This window comes from Clytia hemisphaerica, unplaced genomic scaffold (genome assembly GCF_902728285.1).
Source record: "Clytia hemisphaerica strain Z4C2 unplaced genomic scaffold, Clytia hemisphaerica genome assembly, whole genome shotgun sequence".
Lineage (NCBI taxonomy): Eukaryota > Metazoa > Cnidaria > Hydrozoa > Leptothecata > Clytiidae > Clytia > Clytia hemisphaerica.
The window spans coordinates 1,563,513-1,581,836 of NW_027103282.1; the positions used below are offsets into that span (position 1 = coordinate 1,563,513).

General features: G+C 36.1%; 3 protein-coding genes and 1 long non-coding RNA gene across 4 annotated transcripts in view; all 4 read left to right on the forward strand.

The window, feature by feature from the left end:
• Window positions 1-643: 643 nt before the first annotated feature.
• Window positions 644-4,787, forward strand: LOC136804065 (uncharacterized). The gene is made up of 5 exons (XM_067060808.1): window positions 644-895; window positions 2,544-2,700; window positions 3,325-3,603; window positions 4,076-4,669; window positions 4,759-4,787. Exons 1-5 carry the CDS (start codon window positions 713-715, stop codon window positions 4,785-4,787), a joined length of 1,242 nt encoding a protein of 413 aa, XP_066916909.1. The 5' UTR covers window positions 644-712.
• On the forward strand, window positions 4,488-5,941 carry LOC136804744 (TNF receptor-associated factor 6-like). The gene is made up of 2 exons (XM_067061351.1): window positions 4,488-4,933; window positions 5,224-5,941. The coding sequence occupies exons 1-2, from the start codon at window positions 4,885-4,887 to the stop codon at window positions 5,928-5,930; spliced, it is 756 nt and encodes a 251-aa protein (XP_066917452.1). The 5' UTR covers window positions 4,488-4,884; the 3' UTR covers window positions 5,931-5,941.
• A 1,224-nt stretch (window positions 5,942-7,165) lies between these two features.
• Window positions 7,166-9,081, forward strand: LOC136804754 (uncharacterized). Its single transcript, XR_010846302.1, has 3 exons — window positions 7,166-7,681; window positions 8,181-8,548; window positions 8,911-9,081. It is a non-coding gene; the product is annotated as an uncharacterized lncRNA (long non-coding RNA).
• Window positions 9,082-9,526: 445 nt separating this feature from the next.
• Window positions 9,527-18,324, forward strand: part of LOC136804074 (uncharacterized) — a 32,644-nt gene continuing 23,846 nt past the window's right edge. Inside the window, exons 1-4 of the mRNA XM_067060819.1 lie at window positions 9,527-9,563; window positions 10,282-10,407; window positions 11,095-11,231; window positions 13,433-13,592. Of these exons, the coding sequence (XP_066916920.1) occupies window positions 9,527-9,563; window positions 10,282-10,407; window positions 11,095-11,231; window positions 13,433-13,592 (460 nt within the window). The remainder of the gene's footprint in view (window positions 9,564-10,281; window positions 10,408-11,094; window positions 11,232-13,432; window positions 13,593-18,324) is intronic.

Consider the following 18,324-nt stretch of genomic DNA (forward strand, 5'->3'; position numbering starts at 1 on the left):
AAAGCTTAAACAATCCAAACACAGTTCATTTTTTCTTCAATTTAGAATTGCATTTGAATCGTGTTCATTAATTTTGAAATGCATTTGAACTATGTTAAAGGGTTTTATTTCACGGAATGTGTTTGGAATGTCTGTCAAATGATTTTGGATTTCCTAGAATCCGTAAGGGCATTTTGCAAAAGTAATTAGAAATGTATCATTTTTTCTCTAAAAGTTCTAGACCAACCATTTCAATAAAAATACATTCCATTATACATAATACATACATTCCGAACAGTCCACTGTTTGTCGCCTTATTTGTTTACATGTGGCACTGCAACGGCTTCTTTGATCCACAACCCACTCAAATAGCATTATCCTTTGGTTTAGCCCCCACGATTTATCACACTGACCTATCAAATGAGCAAAAACTGCTACTAAATTATCTTGTCTCTAGGTAACAGCTGTGTTATAAAAGACAAATCAATTATATGACCTCATCATTTAAAAAAGTTCTGCTGGAGTAATTAGTTATTCAAAAGGGCATTGGACTTACGGCTCATATTTGAAAATAATTCTACGGAAGAAATGAAGCTACTACAAGGCAATCTACCTTAAGGGAACTTATTTTGGCTTATTTACTCGCAACTTGATTTTATTTTAGACCTGATGGTGGAAAATAAATTCCGAAATATATAGTCAAAGTTTTTAAAAAGATCTTTGTTATGGTAAAATGATGAGGAAAAGTAAAAATACTAAAAAAGAAATCGAAAGCGTTGGAGAGGAATATGGTGGCCACCAAGTTAATACAAGAGTCGTTTATTTTGGTGATGGTGGGAAGGAAATCCATGGTGTTTTGAAGTTTTTCGGTCATCTAAGATTGATGGATGATACTGTTTATGCAATTGTCGAAACGGTAATTAAATTTGTTTGCGGGAAGGATATTGCGAGTTCAAGTGCTAACTACATCCCAGACTATACATACGAGTCTGCTAAATGACGCGCCTTACGCGCCCACGCGCCCTCATATTTCTAACGCGCCCACGCGCCTAACGCGCCTGACGCGCCTTGAAAATTTGACGCGCCCTATGATTTCGACGCGCCTTCAAAATTTGACGCGCCCTAGAATTTCAACGCGCCTTCAAAATTTGACGCGCCCTAGAATTTCGACGCGCCTTCAAAATTTGACGCGCCCTATGATTTCGACACGCCTTCAAAATTTGACGCGCCCTAGAATTTCGACGCGCCTTGAAAATTTGACGCGCCCTAAGATTTCGACACGCCTTAGGGTTTTGATGTGCCTTAAGTTTTCGACGGTTTTGACGGACGGAATAATGGGACCGGTCTAATCATACATGGTTGGTATATAAAAGAATGCCGGTGTTAGCAAAATGATCATTTCTTAAGAGATTAGCCTAAAGTCGACCCGTTCCATTTATCGGCTGTACACTTTATGTACGCTTTAGTCTATTTCATAGAATTTGTGCATGCTACACGTTATTTCTATTCAATTTACAGGGGAAAATGTACAAATTTGTCCCTTCACAGAAAACCCAACTTTTTGTAATCATCTTTGACTTGGAAATTTTTGAAAAGTTTTCCATTGTCGCTGTCTTTGTTAAATGTACATCTCAATTTGAAAAAGAGTGATTTAAAATAATAATTTGATTACTGCAGTGACGTAGAAAAAAATCATGTACTGACAACACAAATTATGGCTTGGTAATAAAATACTCGGGAAAAAGGTTTGTATCCTCAATCGCTCATAGAACGACACTGGGATAACAACAACATTCTTTATGAGACATGGAGAAAACTCTGATCTTCAAATCAATCTCATTACTGTCAGTTACTTAGGTAGTGTCAAATTATCAGGGCGCGTCAAATTATCAGGTCGCGTCGATTTTTTAGGGCGCGTCAAATTATCTGGGTGCGTCAAATTATCTGGGCGCGTCAAATTATCAGGGCGCGTCAAATTTTTAAGGCGCGTCAAATTACCAGGGCGCATCGATATTCTAAGGCGCGTCAAATTTTTAGGGCGCGTCAAATTACCAGGGCGCGTCGATATTTTAAGGCGCGTCAAAATTTTAGGGCGCGTCAAATTACCAGGGTGCGTCGATATTTTAAGGCGCGTCAAAATTTTAGGGCGTGTCAAATTACCAGGGCGCGTAGGCGCGTGGGCGCGTAACATTTTAGGGCGCGTGGGCGCGTGAAGGCGCGTAAGGTGCGAAGGCGCGTTAAAAATATGAGGGCGCGTGGGCGCGTAAGGCGCGTCATTTAGCAGACTCCTATACATACAGTAGAGTCTTCATAACTCGAATGCTTTCTTAACTCGAACAAATTTTCTAGTCCCTTCAGCTAAGAATACTTTATACCAATCTCCATAACTAGAATTTTCCATTCGAGCAAATTAGGTCATCTTTAGAACAGCTGTTAATTAATGATATCTGCTCAAAAGGATTGCCCTTGGAATTATTCGACCTTGTTGAACTCTAACAAAGTCTACACTTTAGGCAACTTTTAAGGGTTGATAGATATATATCCGCTGGCTTCATTACTTTTAGGATGAGAGATGTACATGTACTGATACCAATGGTATATTGGGACGTTTGACAAAAAAAGAATTGAAAAAGTTGAATATTTCCTCCTTCTACAGAACGTTAGTTGTTCGACCTGAAGAATTGATGAAAGAAGAATTCATGTATGAGCAAAAAAAGAAAGGTACTTTTTATTGACTCTTTTTTATTAGGTAAAAATCTTTCTTATTAGTAGGTAAAAAAAGACAAGTGAATATTAGCCATCAAAAAAGACTTACACCATGCCATCTCACAGACCCGGTTGGTTTTTTTCAGCCAGTAGGGGTTAACGGACTGAAACTTGATGGGGATTGATATTCCTGTATTTTTTTATGGCTTGAGATTTAAATTCTATTGTTTTGAAGTCAGAAAAGAGCATATTATTTTGCAGTATGGATCAGTTTGTTTGATTATTTTCAGTGGGAACAGAAGTTTTAGTATAATTTTCAACTGGAGAAGATATTTCGGCCAATTTTTCCAGTGGGAAGGGGTCCCAGTGGGTCTGTGAGAAAGGGTGTACTTTCCAATACCAACTTCTCTCTTCGATTACCTAACCCCATCAAACAGAGATATAGGTTCTAGTAGGTGTTGATTATAACATTATGAGATCGTTCTTTTTGCTATGAGAAGACCTCTTTGTCCTAGGCTTAGGTGAGGAGAGAGCTTCTTGTCGACTCTTCAGGATACTAAAGTTTTTTGTGTATCCATTTCTTTTTCATCGTTTATCACGTTTATATAACTATTGTATCTATGAACTTTCCCTTTTCAGAAATAGTGAATCACGATCTTAAAAATGAATTTAAAGAGACTGCGCAAAGACAAGCGATAGTTGCAAATGAACCAAACACTTTGCATGAAGTGACTGAAAGACTTTCCGACCTGGATTTCTGTTATGAGCTTAATTTGACGGCACCGATTTACACCGAGTATTCGAAGCCGGATGAAATGGTAAAAAAGCCGATCCCAAGACCAAGACAAAGACCACATATCGCTTCTTATGATTTATTTGGAGAGAGAACATCTTATGAAGAAATCTCAGATATACCAAGTAACGTGTTATCGAGCGACCGTTTTGTTTGCAATTTCCCTTCCTTACTTCCTTCCTTTCTTCCCTCCAAGATTTATAATAAGATTTTTTTGGAGTGAATTATTTATGACGTGACACAATTTAATCATTCTAAAAATCATTAAAATTAAAATTACAATTATGAATCACTTGATGATAAAAGATATATTTATCGGTTCAATCGGTTTCTGAACGTTCCTGACTTTTGAAGGGCAAATAGGATATTCACAATGCCCAAATGTGATTTATTACGGGAAATAGGTCGTAATTTTCCAACTTAAAGGGGGCTTAAAGGGGTTTATGGCTAACTAACTCTCACTAAATGACTGTTTGTAGCTGATGTTTATCCCATTCAATGATTCGAGTTAATCTTGATTTTTTTTCCTTGGATAAAAGGTGATTCAAACTTGATTTTCAGTATGCTGTATGATATTCTATTTTATTCTATTTCTAGTATTGAATCCTGGTTTCATCCTTCCATGGTCAAGTTCGAGTGAAAGTGCAACAAACCTTCAGCCAATTGATTTTGACGAAGGGAACGACGCAATGTCAGACGGAAATGATTCCATGGTGGTGGAAGTTGAATATGACGATACATTCAATGAGGCTCCTGCGAGTTGGAGTGACCAGCCTGACCATCATTCTGTAAATAGATTCAGCATTGCATCGAACGAGCCTTTCACAAATGAAACTATCATTGCCCCTCTAAAGGTCCCTGCGGTTTGGAGTGACCAGTCTGACCATCATTCTGCAAATGGATTCAACATTGCATCGAACGAGCCTTTCACAAATGAAACTAGTATTGCCCCTCTAAAGGTCCCTGCGAGTTGGAGTGACCAGCCTGACCATCATTCTGCAAATGGAAATGGATTCAACATTGCATCGAACGAGCCTTTCACAAATGAAACTATCATTGCCCCTCTAAAGGTCCCTGCGGTTTGGAGTGACCAGCCTGACCATCATTCTGCAAATGGATTCAACATTGCATCGAACGAGCCTTTCACACATGAAACTATCATTGCCCCTCTAAAGGTCCCTGCGGTTTGGAGTGACCAGTCTGACCATCATTCTGCAAATGGATTCAACATTGCATCGAACGAGCCTTTCACAAATGAAACTATCATTGCCCCTCTAAAGGTCCCTGCGGTTCAGAGTGTCCAGCCTGACCATCATTCTACAAATGGATTCAACATTGCAACGATCGAGCCTTTCACAAATGGAACTATCATTGCTCCTATCGATGCGAACCCTCAAGAATCAAAAATGAAAAATGAAGATATGGTTTGTAAAAATGTGACAGGGCAGAATAGTGGTAAGATTTCTTTGTCAGGGAACTGGTTTTAATTTTTCATACACGATAAGTTTTAGTAGAGTTTTATTTTTATAACACATTCATAATTGTCGATCAAAATACGTTGGCGAAAACAAAATGTTGCCAGAATTTCGTTAAATTGTCAAAAGCTTCTCCTAAAGGCGCCCTAAAAATTCAATCGAGAGTAATTTCCTTATCTGTTTGTCAGTTTATTGTTTCTTTTGCTCGAAAAGTATTTTCCCTACAATACTCACTTTAGAATTTCTTTTATCTCTTATTTTCACCCTTAGAAACAAAGGATGACTTATTAAAGAATTTCGAAAGTCATTACTCGTGTCCTATCTGCTTGGACATTGCTGACGATGCAGTGGAGTGTACGAATTGCTTTAAGATTTATTGCGGTGAATGTACAGAAGGAATAAACGCGTGTCCCAGCTGTCGCTGCACACCTTCTGCATGGCAACCAAGTCGTAATGCTCGACAATTCATTGGTAATCTAAAAACCGATTGTCCTAATGATGGTTGTAAGGAGAAGCCAACGCGGTCGAATCTGCAAGTTCATTTAGAGAAATGCGAATGGTCTTTGATTGCTTGCTCAAGCGATGGTTGTGATAAGAGAATCAAGCAGAGTGGAATGGTTGAACATTTGCTTCAATGTGGTCATTGTTTGATAAAGTGTTCGTCTAAAGGTTGTTTTGAACTGGTCAAAAGGAAGGATGTGGAGGACCACAAGGATCGATGCTTATTCACTAATATCAATTGTATGAATTGCAACGAAATGTTTGTACGCAAAAACGAAAGTACCCATTTGAATATTTGTAAAGAGAAAATAATCAATTGCATGTTTTGTGGTTTTTCAGACACCAGAATGAATGTGATGTTACATTCTGTGCGTGTTCATTACGAGAAAGTTGCACACCCTTTCGGTGAGATGTTGGAATCTATCAGAGTGCATCGATCCGTGTCGAATCATTATCCTTCGTATTTGCCGCCTTGAAAACGTCGTATGATAACGTATTTTAAGTAAATTTTTGAAAGATTTATTTTGAAATTTCAATCTGGTCATTTCCAATCCAGTCTGTTTAATGGTGATTTACAAAATAATTTGTCTTGGGATTTGTTCATTAAATGAACAGAAAAATAAAAATGGGGGTTGGAAATTGTAACTACGAAAACCCAAAAATAAGGTAAATATAGGCTAAAATCAGGCTATTTAGAGCAAAATAAGGGACCTTCTCTTTGGAGTGTTTAGGCACACTCATGGGTCCAAAGTGGCTATCATTTCCAAAGTTTTCTAGCTAAAACGTGGAAGGAAGGAAGTATTTTGGAAAACGGAATATAATCAAATGGCGAGGAATAGATTTTGGCTAAAATAAGTCACAGGAAACAAAGTTTGATAGAGGGAATTCACTTTTTGGCAAAACTAGGAAGATTTATATATTTGTAATTTAATCATGTAATACCGCGAATGCTAATTTAATTTAAGAAAAATATCTAAAATTATAAATTATATGTAATTTATGCGTAATTTATATTGAAAATCAACTTTTTCCTGTTAATTTTTTATAATTTGTGACCATTACTTATTCATTTACTAACTAATCTTGTCTTTATCCTTGATTTCTTAAGACATTTTTTGAACAATCAGACCACAAATAAATGCCTGAAGAAAATTCTAGTAGTTTCAATTTCAATGGCAATTTGTCCGGGGGGGGCACTCGTATGGTCCGGCATGTGCCGCCCTTAAGGGTAGGTTTTTCGAGACTTTTAAAATGCACTGTAAGGGAGTACTTTTGATAGTGTTCACTACAAGGAAGGGTTTTCTCTTTTAGCTGGATACACTGTAAGGGTGTGTTTTTGGGACTGCTGAATTGCCAGTCTGACAGTAAAAATCAGATTTTTCTTTATAATTTTGACTTGCACCCATTTTGATTTGTTTTTTTACATTTTGTCGCCATCTCAGGCTCATTTTTGGGTGGCTTCAGCGAAATGAGATAAGAAATCAAAATTCACTGTAAGGGTCAGAAACGCTCGCTAAAATGTACTGTAAGGGTACCTTTTCACCGCTTAAGGGCTGCCCTGTAAGGGTCCGATTTTGAAACCCATTCTTTGGCGGCACATGCCGTCGTTTAGAAATCGAGTGCCCCCCCCCCCCCGGAAGTTGTAACAAAGATATCAAACACTTTTGTGTTCAGTCTTTGAACTATTTAAATTTTGTTTATTTTCAGCCCCAAAAAAAAAAAAAATAATAATTAAGCATACCATCCAACATTCAACATTGTTATGGCTTCAAAAACTGGAAAAAACATTAAGCATTATATTCTCTTGAAAGATATTGTTGGGTTCGAGAAAATAAAAATTGGACTTCTCAGAAGAGTGGCTTCGGTACCTTCCCAGGCACTGGAGGGAGAAATCTTTTATAAAGAAGAGAAAAATAATGAATATGATGAATACGTGTTTGTGTCAGCCGAAAATCAAGACCGACATGTGAGTTGTATAGAAGAGAACTTCAAACCCCTGCCAAGCAGGCTGTTCAAAATATTGATCGCAATACCATCTAAGATTGAACGAATGTATTTGTTAAATTCTGAAGAAATGGTGAAAAATATCATGAATATTGAGAAAGGTGACATGGTTGATGTAGAAGTGTGCCATTCTAACATCTTACCAAAGACAGTTAGTGGTATAATTGCGTTTGTGGGAAAAACACAGGAAAAGATTGGAGACTATTTTGGAATCCGTTTTAAAGTAAGTTTGTGTTTTTCACTTTATTTTATCAATTGCAATCATAAGGAATTGTTTTTTAGTATGGACTAAAGATCACTCGGCGTCTAGTCTTTGTTCTTGTTTTGGCAAGATGGACTTATTTCATTCACCGTTTACTCAACAATCATTTTGAGCTTCTCTAAAAACCTTTCAATCTAAGAAGGCAAAACAGATAAGGAAACATTGTTCGACGTCGGTAACGAAAACATATGGGAGATAGCTTGTGAAAAATGTAAGATGCCCTTGCATTAAGGGGAAAAAGTAAAGCCAAAAAAAGTCAATCAATTTGGAAAACTGTTTTGGTGTTTTAGATGCAGTCTAAAAATGATGTGCGCCGAGGAAAAACTCTCCTTGTAAATTTACTTATCTACCAGTCCCCTTAATCGCACCGTTAATAGATTGATTGTTGGTATTTTTCTCAGTCAACGATTTCCTGAAATCAAACAGATTCTGAAAAATTTATTGAAATATGTTATTTCAGGAACCTTTCGGCGATTGTGATGGATCGATAGACAGAGAAACTTATTTTTATGCACAGCCAAAACACGGAACTTTCGTGTCTGCTGACAAAATCAAGAGTGTAACCAAAAAAAGGACATCCCAAAGAGTCAAAACTACTCGTCTATGCCAGCATATTCTGAGGCATTAAAGCAAGGCAGAAAGGATTCTAGAACGAAATCGAGGAAAGGAAGAAAAGAAATGGAAAGCGTTGGAGAGGAATATGGTGGCCACCAAGTGAATACAAGAGTCGTTTATTTGTATGATGATGGGAAAGAAATCCATGGTGTTTTGAAGTTTTTGGGTCATCTATCTATAATTAATGATACTGTTTGGGCTGTCGTTCAAACGGTATACAAGATATTGTCTAATCATCAGTTTGGAAAATTTCCTCAAAGAATCAAGATAAAAATTTAAAAAAATTAAATTGGAGTTAAGTTAATTTGGAAATCCAAACTAAAATATTGTTTTTCATTTTCTCGTTGCATTTTTATCAAGGTTAGATATAAATTGACAGCCCCCCTCTCAGAAGTTCAGTTTTATTCTTATTGTTTGCCGCTTCGAAGCAATAGAATACTTTACCACACTGGACTATCATTCTCATTTACCGGTATCTATTCTACACTCCTCACTGCAATTTTTAAGACTCATTTCCTCCCTAAGCCTTAGCTTATTATAGTTTATATTAGTATTACTTGTTTTTAAAATTTTAGGATGAGAATTTTCTAAATGACAAGGCTGGTAGTGCATGGTACAAACATTTGAGAAAAGAATTCAAAGTGCTGAAAATTCAAACCAACCAGGCACTAGTTGTTTATCCGGAACAACTGATGAAAGAAGAAATTTCTACGGCCAAATGCAAGAGCTGAAAAAACGTGAAAAAGAGGGTAATAAGCTTATTGAGGATTATTTTCTGAATGAGCCTGAAATCAGTAGAAAATTGAATCTTTACATCAAAACAAAAAATAAGTTTAAAGACATTGAAAATTTGTTAAAAAGAAAACATTTTAATAATTTTTCTTAGATCAATTACTTTGAAGTTTGAAGGCGGTTTATTCTAAGTTGCTTACAAACGTTTCTCCACCTGCATTTTGCAAGCTATTTATCTTACTATACTAAATGAGTTTATGAAAATTTTTTGTAACGCCAACCCAGCATTATAAGAGACATCTCCGTTTATCACGAGCTTCACATAGCCGCGTATTGGATCGAGAATTCTATGGGGGATAAGATGGGAGGGGTTATGACGCTTGAGTGTGACTTTGAAATTTGGCAGAATTTTTAGACGTTTTCACAATTTCAGTTGATGACGTCATCAAAACAGGAAAAATGCGATATCTCGAGATTGGAAAGGAGTTTGGAGATGGTTGACCCCTCATTGGATCAAAGATTTTACGGAGAAAAGGCTGGGAGGGTATATTTTGAGTTACAAAAATGTAATATATGCAATTTGGGTCATTTCGGGTCCGATGACGTCATTAAAACCTAAAAAAGCGATATCTCGAGTTTGACAAGGATTTAAACAATATGATTGCCCCTCATTGGATCAGAAATTATCAAGAGAATCTATTTGGTCAATGAAGAAATAGTTACAGTCGAATAAAAAGTTTATTACACTCTCGATGACGTCATTTAAGGGCCAAATGACGTCATAAAACATTAAATTTGCCATATGTTTAGTTTTCAACCATTTTAAGTGGTAATTTTTCGTTATTTGGGCTTACAAATCAGATATTTTTACCCTCCCACCATCGAAAGGGCTTATGATGCGTTCAGCTTATCTTATCTACTTCTCGGCGGGTGCAACTCCCAACTAATCGATGTACTCCGAAAACTAATTCAAATTCCCCTTAAAAATAAAGTTAGAGAGCATCAACAATGCCATCCATGCAATACCATCTTTATCATCCTGAGGGCTTTTGATGCGCAAGCTAAACTGGCGTTTGTGACGACGGGAACCATCTAGTGCCTTCTATTATGAAATCACGTTGCGGTCTTGTTTTAGTTTTTCGTTTATACTGCAATGTTTTCGAAAGCTCGACATTTTGATTGTTCATATTAAAACGTTTTTCACTTATTTTTAGGTACAACCGAAGTTGAACAGTGTAAGCCTCAGAAAGAATTCGAAGAGAATATTTTACGTGCAGATTTACATAAACATTCGGTGAATGTTCCGAGTCAGGTGGACAATGTACAAAGCCAACAACTAGGTACAGTACAGTCCACAATTTTTTAAAGATGACTTTTTCGAAAATATATCAGAGTCAATATTTGTAAAATTTAGATGAGACTATAGTCTTGCATTGTTCTTTTTGTGCCTACGCCACCAAAATTGTTTTTTGTGATATATTTGTGGCAAAAAAGCAAGGAAAGTCAGTTGTTGAAATTGGTTTATTGATTCTGATTCTAGTTTTTCCCTAGGGGAGGGACTAATGTAAAATTAGGTGCCGCGACGGACCGTACCATTTTCTTAATAAACCCAATGAATGTTTATTTCTACGATAATCAGTATTGCACTTAGTCGTTGTCCCATTTAGAATTGGTTACACGTTTTTTTGTTTTAAGAAACACACTTTTACGAAACATGAAGCTCAGAATGCCTGAAACTAAGAAACATCTAAGAAACATGCTGAGGCTGAGAATGAGAAAATTTTTTAGTTCGGTTTTTTTTAAGAACCTTCCAATCCAGCCTTCCATGAGGCTGATTATGTCAAAAAGTTTAGAAACATGTAAGAAACATTTAAGACTCAAAAGGCCTTAAGAAACATTGATGCTGCTTGGTAAAACTAGTTTCTTAAAAAAAAAAGCGTGCATGCATTTTGAAAAAGCAATTCTTTGATTTCACGAGGGCCTAATTGCTAATTTGAGAGTCGTTGTTCTTATGTTCTCAATTTTAGAAGAAGCAGAGCCAAAAATTGAATTAGGAATGATGGTCGAATTCATGATCAAAGAAAAACTATACTATGGTTGCGTCAAATGGCTTGGTACGTTAGATATCAAAGGAAAAATGATTGAGCTTCTTGGCCTTGAAATGGTAAATATGTAATATTTTTAATTTTTAAGTCATTCCATCATGCAATAAACTCTTCGATTTCGATTCAGTTTGATTAGCGAGCTGATTGTTTCTTCTTTGTCTCGACAACCTGGTAAGAGTTCTATGGCTAAAGTCAGTCTCAATAGCGAGTTTATGTATTCGAGATAAATCGAGGGGGACGGTATAAAGCAAAGCTGACATAGGACCGAAATCACCGTCCACTTTGCTCGACGACGGTAAAAACACCAAGATACCGTCGTCTGTTTAGGTGAGCAAAGGCGATACAGAGCCGTACATCAACTATCGACTTTCTTTTATATCGATTTCACTTACCGTCGCCCTCGATATCCTCCGATACATAAACTCGGTAATATAATCTGCAGCGGAGACAAAATGTTATAACTTTTGATGGAATTCGATTTGAATAAATGTTTTGTGCTTGTTGAAAAAGATAAACAGGAGTGGAATATCATCAAAAAGAAATGAAGATTGAAAATGAAGAAGAAAAAAATCTAATCTTCTTTAATAACTGTGCTATAATCATTTTCAAACGAGTGATTCTTTGATCTTAGAACATCATTAACAGTCTGTGCCACTAACTCGATCGGGAAGATTCTTCCCAAATGGGAAGAACCTTCCCGAACGGGAAATTAACTTGACACCTAAATAGGTAAGAGTTAAAAAACGGACTTCCAGATCAGGAAGAAGCGGGAAAATAAGGAAAACTCGATCGGGTTGGAACTTCCCGTTTGGGAAGTTTACGCAGTTTTTTCACAATTTAACAAGATGTATACGGTAAAGTTTACTTTTCTTTCGATGAAAAATCTTAAAATAAAAAACCAAAAAGTTTCAATTTTCGCCGGTCATCGTGCAGCTTTGCCGAAGATTCAGTCAATTTTCAACTTCCCAAAGAGGAAGAATCTATTAAAAATCCGAAATTCAAGAAGAAAACTGTAGCTGTGATGTAAAGTGCGAAAGTTGGAATCCATGTTTTTGAGAAAATTTTATTGTAGGATCTTTTTGCGATTGTTTTGGTGTTATTTTTTGTTTTCTGATTTTCTTTTGTTCTGTTTCGAGACTTCTGTTTGTTTATTGATTGGTTCAATGAAGCGTCTTATGTGTTTGTTATTTGATTTGGTCAAGAATTTATTCTTGATGGTGGGGAGTGTTACTGCCGTAGGGGCAGTATTTTTCTTTGTTTTTGTAAATAGTTTGTAATTAGATATTTTTAGTTTCTTGCTTGTGTTTTATTGCTAGTTTATGTCATTAGGTACATTAATTCAGTGATCAAAGTTCTTCCGTTTCAGACGGATATCCGTCTCACAGAAATTTTTGTCAAAGTTTTCCGTCTCGGTTAGAAATGGTTATTTAGCAAGAAATTAATGATTTTATTTTCTATTCTCGTATTGAAACTGTGTTTATGGCTGAGGCCCCCCCCCCCAGCGGCACCCCTTCGCGCAAAAAAAGTTTTCTCCATCCCGCATCACGAAAATCGCTAAAATTTGTCATCACGCAAAAAATAGCGAAAAATAGCATAAATCACGCATCACGCCTCAAATTTTTGCCCTATCACGCATCACGACACAGTCTTGATTCACGCCATCACGGCAAAAAAGATCTCTAATCACGCCATCACGCAAGAAAAAAGTCCCAATCACGCCATCTCGCAAACCGCTGGGGGGGGCCTCATGGCTGATTATGGCTGATTTTACATTTTGAATTGTATTAATTAACAAATTTTAGTGCCTTTATAGCCAATCTAGGACGTAAAAAATCTGAAAATTTTCTGGCCCTTGGACCCAACCATGGTGGGGCCTGCGGGTGTCACTGTATACCAAAATATCTTTCTCAAGAAATTTTCCGTCTCACAGAAAAAAACTACTTTGACCACTGTATATTATAAGACAGACTTTAGTGTGGAGATATCACGAAAGAAAACCGATAACTTCTCTGTGGGAGTTTTTGCTGGGTATTTTATTGTGTTTCAGCTCAAAAAATTCTTTGAAATGACAAAACTTTCATTGCTTGTCCTAGTAGGGATGGGAATTTAGTTTTGCTTTCCATTGGTAATGAAACTAGTTAGGGTTCCAATCTGGTCTGTGAATTATGAAAATGCCTGAATGTCTCGTATAGAATCTTACGCTGGATTTTCTAATCTTATAACAAGACATTTCTGAAAAATTCTACACCCTTTTTTCTAGGAAACTTATGAAATAGCAAACAACAGTGGTTTTTTTCTCGGACAAAAGTACTTTGATTGTCCAGAGGGGAAAGGATTCTTTGCGAAGACCAAAATCTGCAGGGTAGACAGACGTTCCGGTGACGCTACCTCTAAGCAAGACAACTTCAACGTTGATAGAGGTAATCAATTACCCAAATTTCTCTTTTCCTTTAAATTTCGTTAGAAAAGATATCGCAAAGAGTGAGATATCATCAAATAAAAAACTGCCTAAAGTTTAAAAATGAAAATAGAAATGTATGAAGAAGAAAACAAGAGCCGCAAAGATCTGGAGTACAACAGGCAAATTTCGGGGCATGCGTCTCCAAAGAGGTGAAAAGTTTTTATGGTGGTTTTGGAATGCTAATTATACTATATTTTCAGGAATATGATAAGAAACGGGCTCAACAGGCCGGTATCTAAAAAGGTAGCCCATCAAATTGGATGTGTTTTTTACGAAAGTGTACCAATTTGTAACGGATTTTGCTCGCTAGTAAAAGCTGAATTCAAAATCACACCGAATATTATTTATTTGAGAGTCCTTTTGACTTGAAACTTTACAAATTTGTTTGGCATGTATTAAATCGAATTTTTAAAGAAAAATTTTTGAAAAAAATTACTTAGGGGGTTTTCAAGAGAAAACTGGGGGTAAAATGCTAAAGACCCCTCAAAACGACTATTTTTGCCTAAAATAATTTAAAAATTGACAAAACCGAGAGTAAAAATGAAAAAATATCGCACTTTATCGTTAAAAACTCAAACACAGGCCTAGTTAAGTATTAAACGGGTATTAAAATCAGTTTTATGTATTAAAAAGAAAAACTACCCACAATTCAATATTTGAAAGAAGGAAGGTCTATGAATCTTCTTTTTGGACCTACCTTAAGGTAGTCCTTTAAATTAACCCTTGTCCGTTCGTTCGTCCGTTCGTTCGTTCGTTCGTTCGTCTGTTGCCAGCTTTTCTCGGGGTCGGCTCATTAGTTTTTTCTATTTTTTTGCACAATGATGCAAAATGGCAATGCCCAAAATGTGACGGAGCCCGATTTTCGAAAAAAAAAATTTTCCGGCGGAAATATGCCGGAAAAACTGGTTTTTCGGCATTTTCTCGAGATTTCACCATTAGTTTTTTCTGATTTTTTGTTCAAAGATGTGTATTAACAATGCCCAAAACATGGCCTAGTCCGATTTTTGAGAAAAAAAATTTTCCGGCGGAAAATGCCTGAAACATGCCGGAAATTGCCGTTTTTCTAGATTTTCATTGGACTTTTTCCTTATGATTGGTTGTTTTTTCATTCAAAAACATTATTAATAGCAATGCCCACCATCAAGCATGTTTCAATTTTCAATAAAATTGATTTTTGAAGCCGGAACTATTTTAAAAGTCGCTGTTTTCGAGCAAAAGAAGAATTAATATCCAGACTTCTTTTCTGGTCACCAACGGGTCTAGTAAGACTAAGGAAGTTAACCTTCCTGGATACTCTGAAGAGGGAAACAGGTCTCGAGATTGAGGAAATAAAGACAGTCATGCAAGATCGGGTATTGTGGAAGGAAGGCTACGCAAATTTTCCGACGTAAGTCGAAAGATGATGATGATGATGATGAAAAGTCGCCGGGACAACCTATATTCGCCGGAAAGACAGTATTTCTTGAATTTCTCGAGCTGTACTTTATATTTTTTTATGAAATTTTGCACACTGATGCAATATGACAATACCTAAAATGTGACGGAGCCTGATTTTCGAAAAACATTTTTTTCCAGCCGAAAATGCCGGAAATATGCCGGCAAAAACGGTTTTTTGACATTTTCTCGAATTTTCATTTTTAGTTTTTTCAGATTTTTTGCGGAAAGATTCGTATTCGCAATGCTCAAAACATGGCCGAGTTCGATTTTTGAGAAAAAAATTTTTCCGGTTGAAAATGCCGGAAATCGCCGTTTTTGCAGATTTTCATTGGATTTTTTCCTTATATTTCTATGTTTTTCACACAAAAACATTATTGATAACAATGCTCACCATCAAGCATGATTCAATTGTCAATAAAACTGATTTTTGCAACCAGAACTTCCTATTTATTTTTTCCCTACAACCCTTCCCTCTCCCCCCATCAACAGTCAATGATGAATTTATTGCGTTGTGTATTTTCGCTAAACGCTATATTTTCTGACTGATTTTTTTAATTTTTCTTTTCGCATTGCTGTCTAACTTTCATCATCAGGTAGGTCCATTCAGCATGTTGCTTGTTTTTTATGGTTCGAGGGTACAATATCGGAAAAGACAATACTTTAAATTGTTAAGATTTCAAAGTTTCAAGTTGAGATCAGTTACAAATGGGGTGAAAATAGGCTCATTGCCAAGGGGACTGACTTTAGCTCTTCCATAAAAATTTTCCCACAACGCCAAATTTTTGATCCAATTGAAATTTATTGTCAAATTTCCTTAATCCTTTAAGTGCCAATGTTGAGTATATTGGACATGGGCTATTGTCATTTTTGGTCTTACTCGAAGGAATTGGATTGTGCTTTATGGTCAAGCAAAAAAAATTAAAAAGTGCTAGATTTTAAGCCAAAAAGTCAAAAAAAAGCAAAAAACTTGACAAAAATTGAGATTTTGACTATTTTTTGACCATCTTGTTCAACGAGTGATCAAAGAACTTCCAAATTGAGCTATGAACGACTTTCTAACTCCTACTAGATCCGGAGATATAAACCTTAAAGGGACATAACAGTACTGACGAAATTTGTAAACAAACCGAATGTAGCGGGATACAAAATCAAAACAAATGTCACACGTCAAAATATAAAATCAAACCAAATATGGCTGATTTTTATTGGTGCAATTGTTTTACAAGTTTGTTTTGGACACGTGATTTTCATTGTTCTCTTTAATGACACGTGGTTCGCGCAATGTTTACATTTTACTACTGTTATGTCCCGTTTGAATAAACGATTTTCTTAAAAAACTTAGAAAAATGGACCGTAGCACTTAAAGGGCCTCTAGCTTTAGTGGTCAGAGAATACGTAGATATTCGTTCGAAAAATGACTGTTTACCGGCCCTCCACAAGCTGGTAATAGCTCAGAACCATGCATTTTCGCTCCAAAACTTTTTGTCTAAAACCCATTTTTTAAGCCAATTTAAGTAAAAAAGTAACTCTTGGAGAGAGTTTGAAAAGTTTTCTTCGATTTTCGAAATATTTTCTACCCCTAAGAGACATTTTTTTGCAATTTTTTCTCTCAAAACTGAACAAAATTTCTAAATATGATGAATTATTTGACCCTTGGTGAAACCACTTTGAAATTTTCTGATTTTTGTCATCGTTAGAAAGACTTTTTAAGTTGAAAACCTGACCCTTATCGTCTGCACCCATCTTTGCCTAAGTACCTCCCTTCGAAAGACGAGTACCTGAAAAATGGGTAAAAATTGATCGGTATCGGTATTTGAACGAAAAAATTATCGGTATATCGGTAATTGAGAGAAAAGTGATCGGTATATCGGTATTACGAAGTCCCGTACGCCCCCACAAGCTTAACCCTTCAAAACCAAGAAATGTACGTACGTATACGGGGGGACCCGAAAAAATTCCTGTGTCAGAACACGAGTACAAATAGAACAATTTTCTTTTGTGTATTTGTCAAAAATTAGTATTTAATAATAATTATCACACGGTACCGAATCCATTATGAGATATATCCAAGTTCAGATTTTTCAATATTTTTTTCTAAACATTCGAAAAAAGAATCGAATGGTCATTAAAAAGATCAAAACATTCTTTTCATAAACTCTTTTGATATGTTGTTGTGTATTGGAAGCGAAGAGAAAACCTTTCTAATCATAAAAATGTACAAAATATGACTTCTCTCTTACCCCCTTTTTGAACGCGGTCTTGTATTTGTACGGTACAATGTACACGTCAATCAGATTGTTCATATTTTTCATCATATTTCTGCCGTGATCTGACAATATTTTGAGATAATTGCATAAACGAGTTGACCTTGTTCAAGATTAATGGTATCGTTTTAAGGTATATGTGTACACTTTTTTTCCGATTTTTTGTCAAAAAATTTTTTCCCAGTCAAAGTGGAAGAAAAGTTACTGGATTTCATTTTGGTAAAATCGCGATCTTAAAATCTTTTTTTGATCCAGAGTTATAACCATTTAAAATTCAAAACAAAGTTCGTCTTATGATTATTTACTCAAATAATTGTCTCTTTCGGAAACAACAAAGACAAAAGAGAGAATTCAGCTGATGTTTATTCTCACCTCTATTGAATGGGGGGGGGGGTTTCAGGGGGTACCCAATTCCGCAATTCCGCCAAATTTTTCTCCAATTTCCGTCAAACCGTCTTAAATTGAACCAAAATTCCGTCACCGAAAATTCCTTTGAAATTCAATATTTTTGTCGAAAATTCCGCAAATTTTGAATATCTTTTACTAATTCCAAAATTCCGCAAATTTTTTTGCTAAATTCCGTTTTTCCGCATTAAAATTGTCTAATTTTCCGTCTCCGTCAGAAAACCCAATTTCCGTAATTCCGTCTAAATTTTCGCCAAATTCCGCCACTCCGTCCGAAAAAAGGGCCGATTCCGCTCCTCCCCCAACCATGAAACCCCCCCCCTTGAATAGTAATATTTTTGACACATTCACTGATTACTCAAATAAACAGCAATTATCTCGTTAAAAATTTCAAATTGATGTAGAAAAAAACGAAATTTTACCACACCATACTACTTTTGACGAAGTTAAAGTCACCCATAGCATTTAGATATCGACTTCATTCTTTTTTTATGAGATTGACAAAAGATCAAACTTAAAAAGTGTCTTAGGATTTTATTTCTAACCGAGTTGTTTTTCCTCAATTTACAGATAACTGAAAAAATC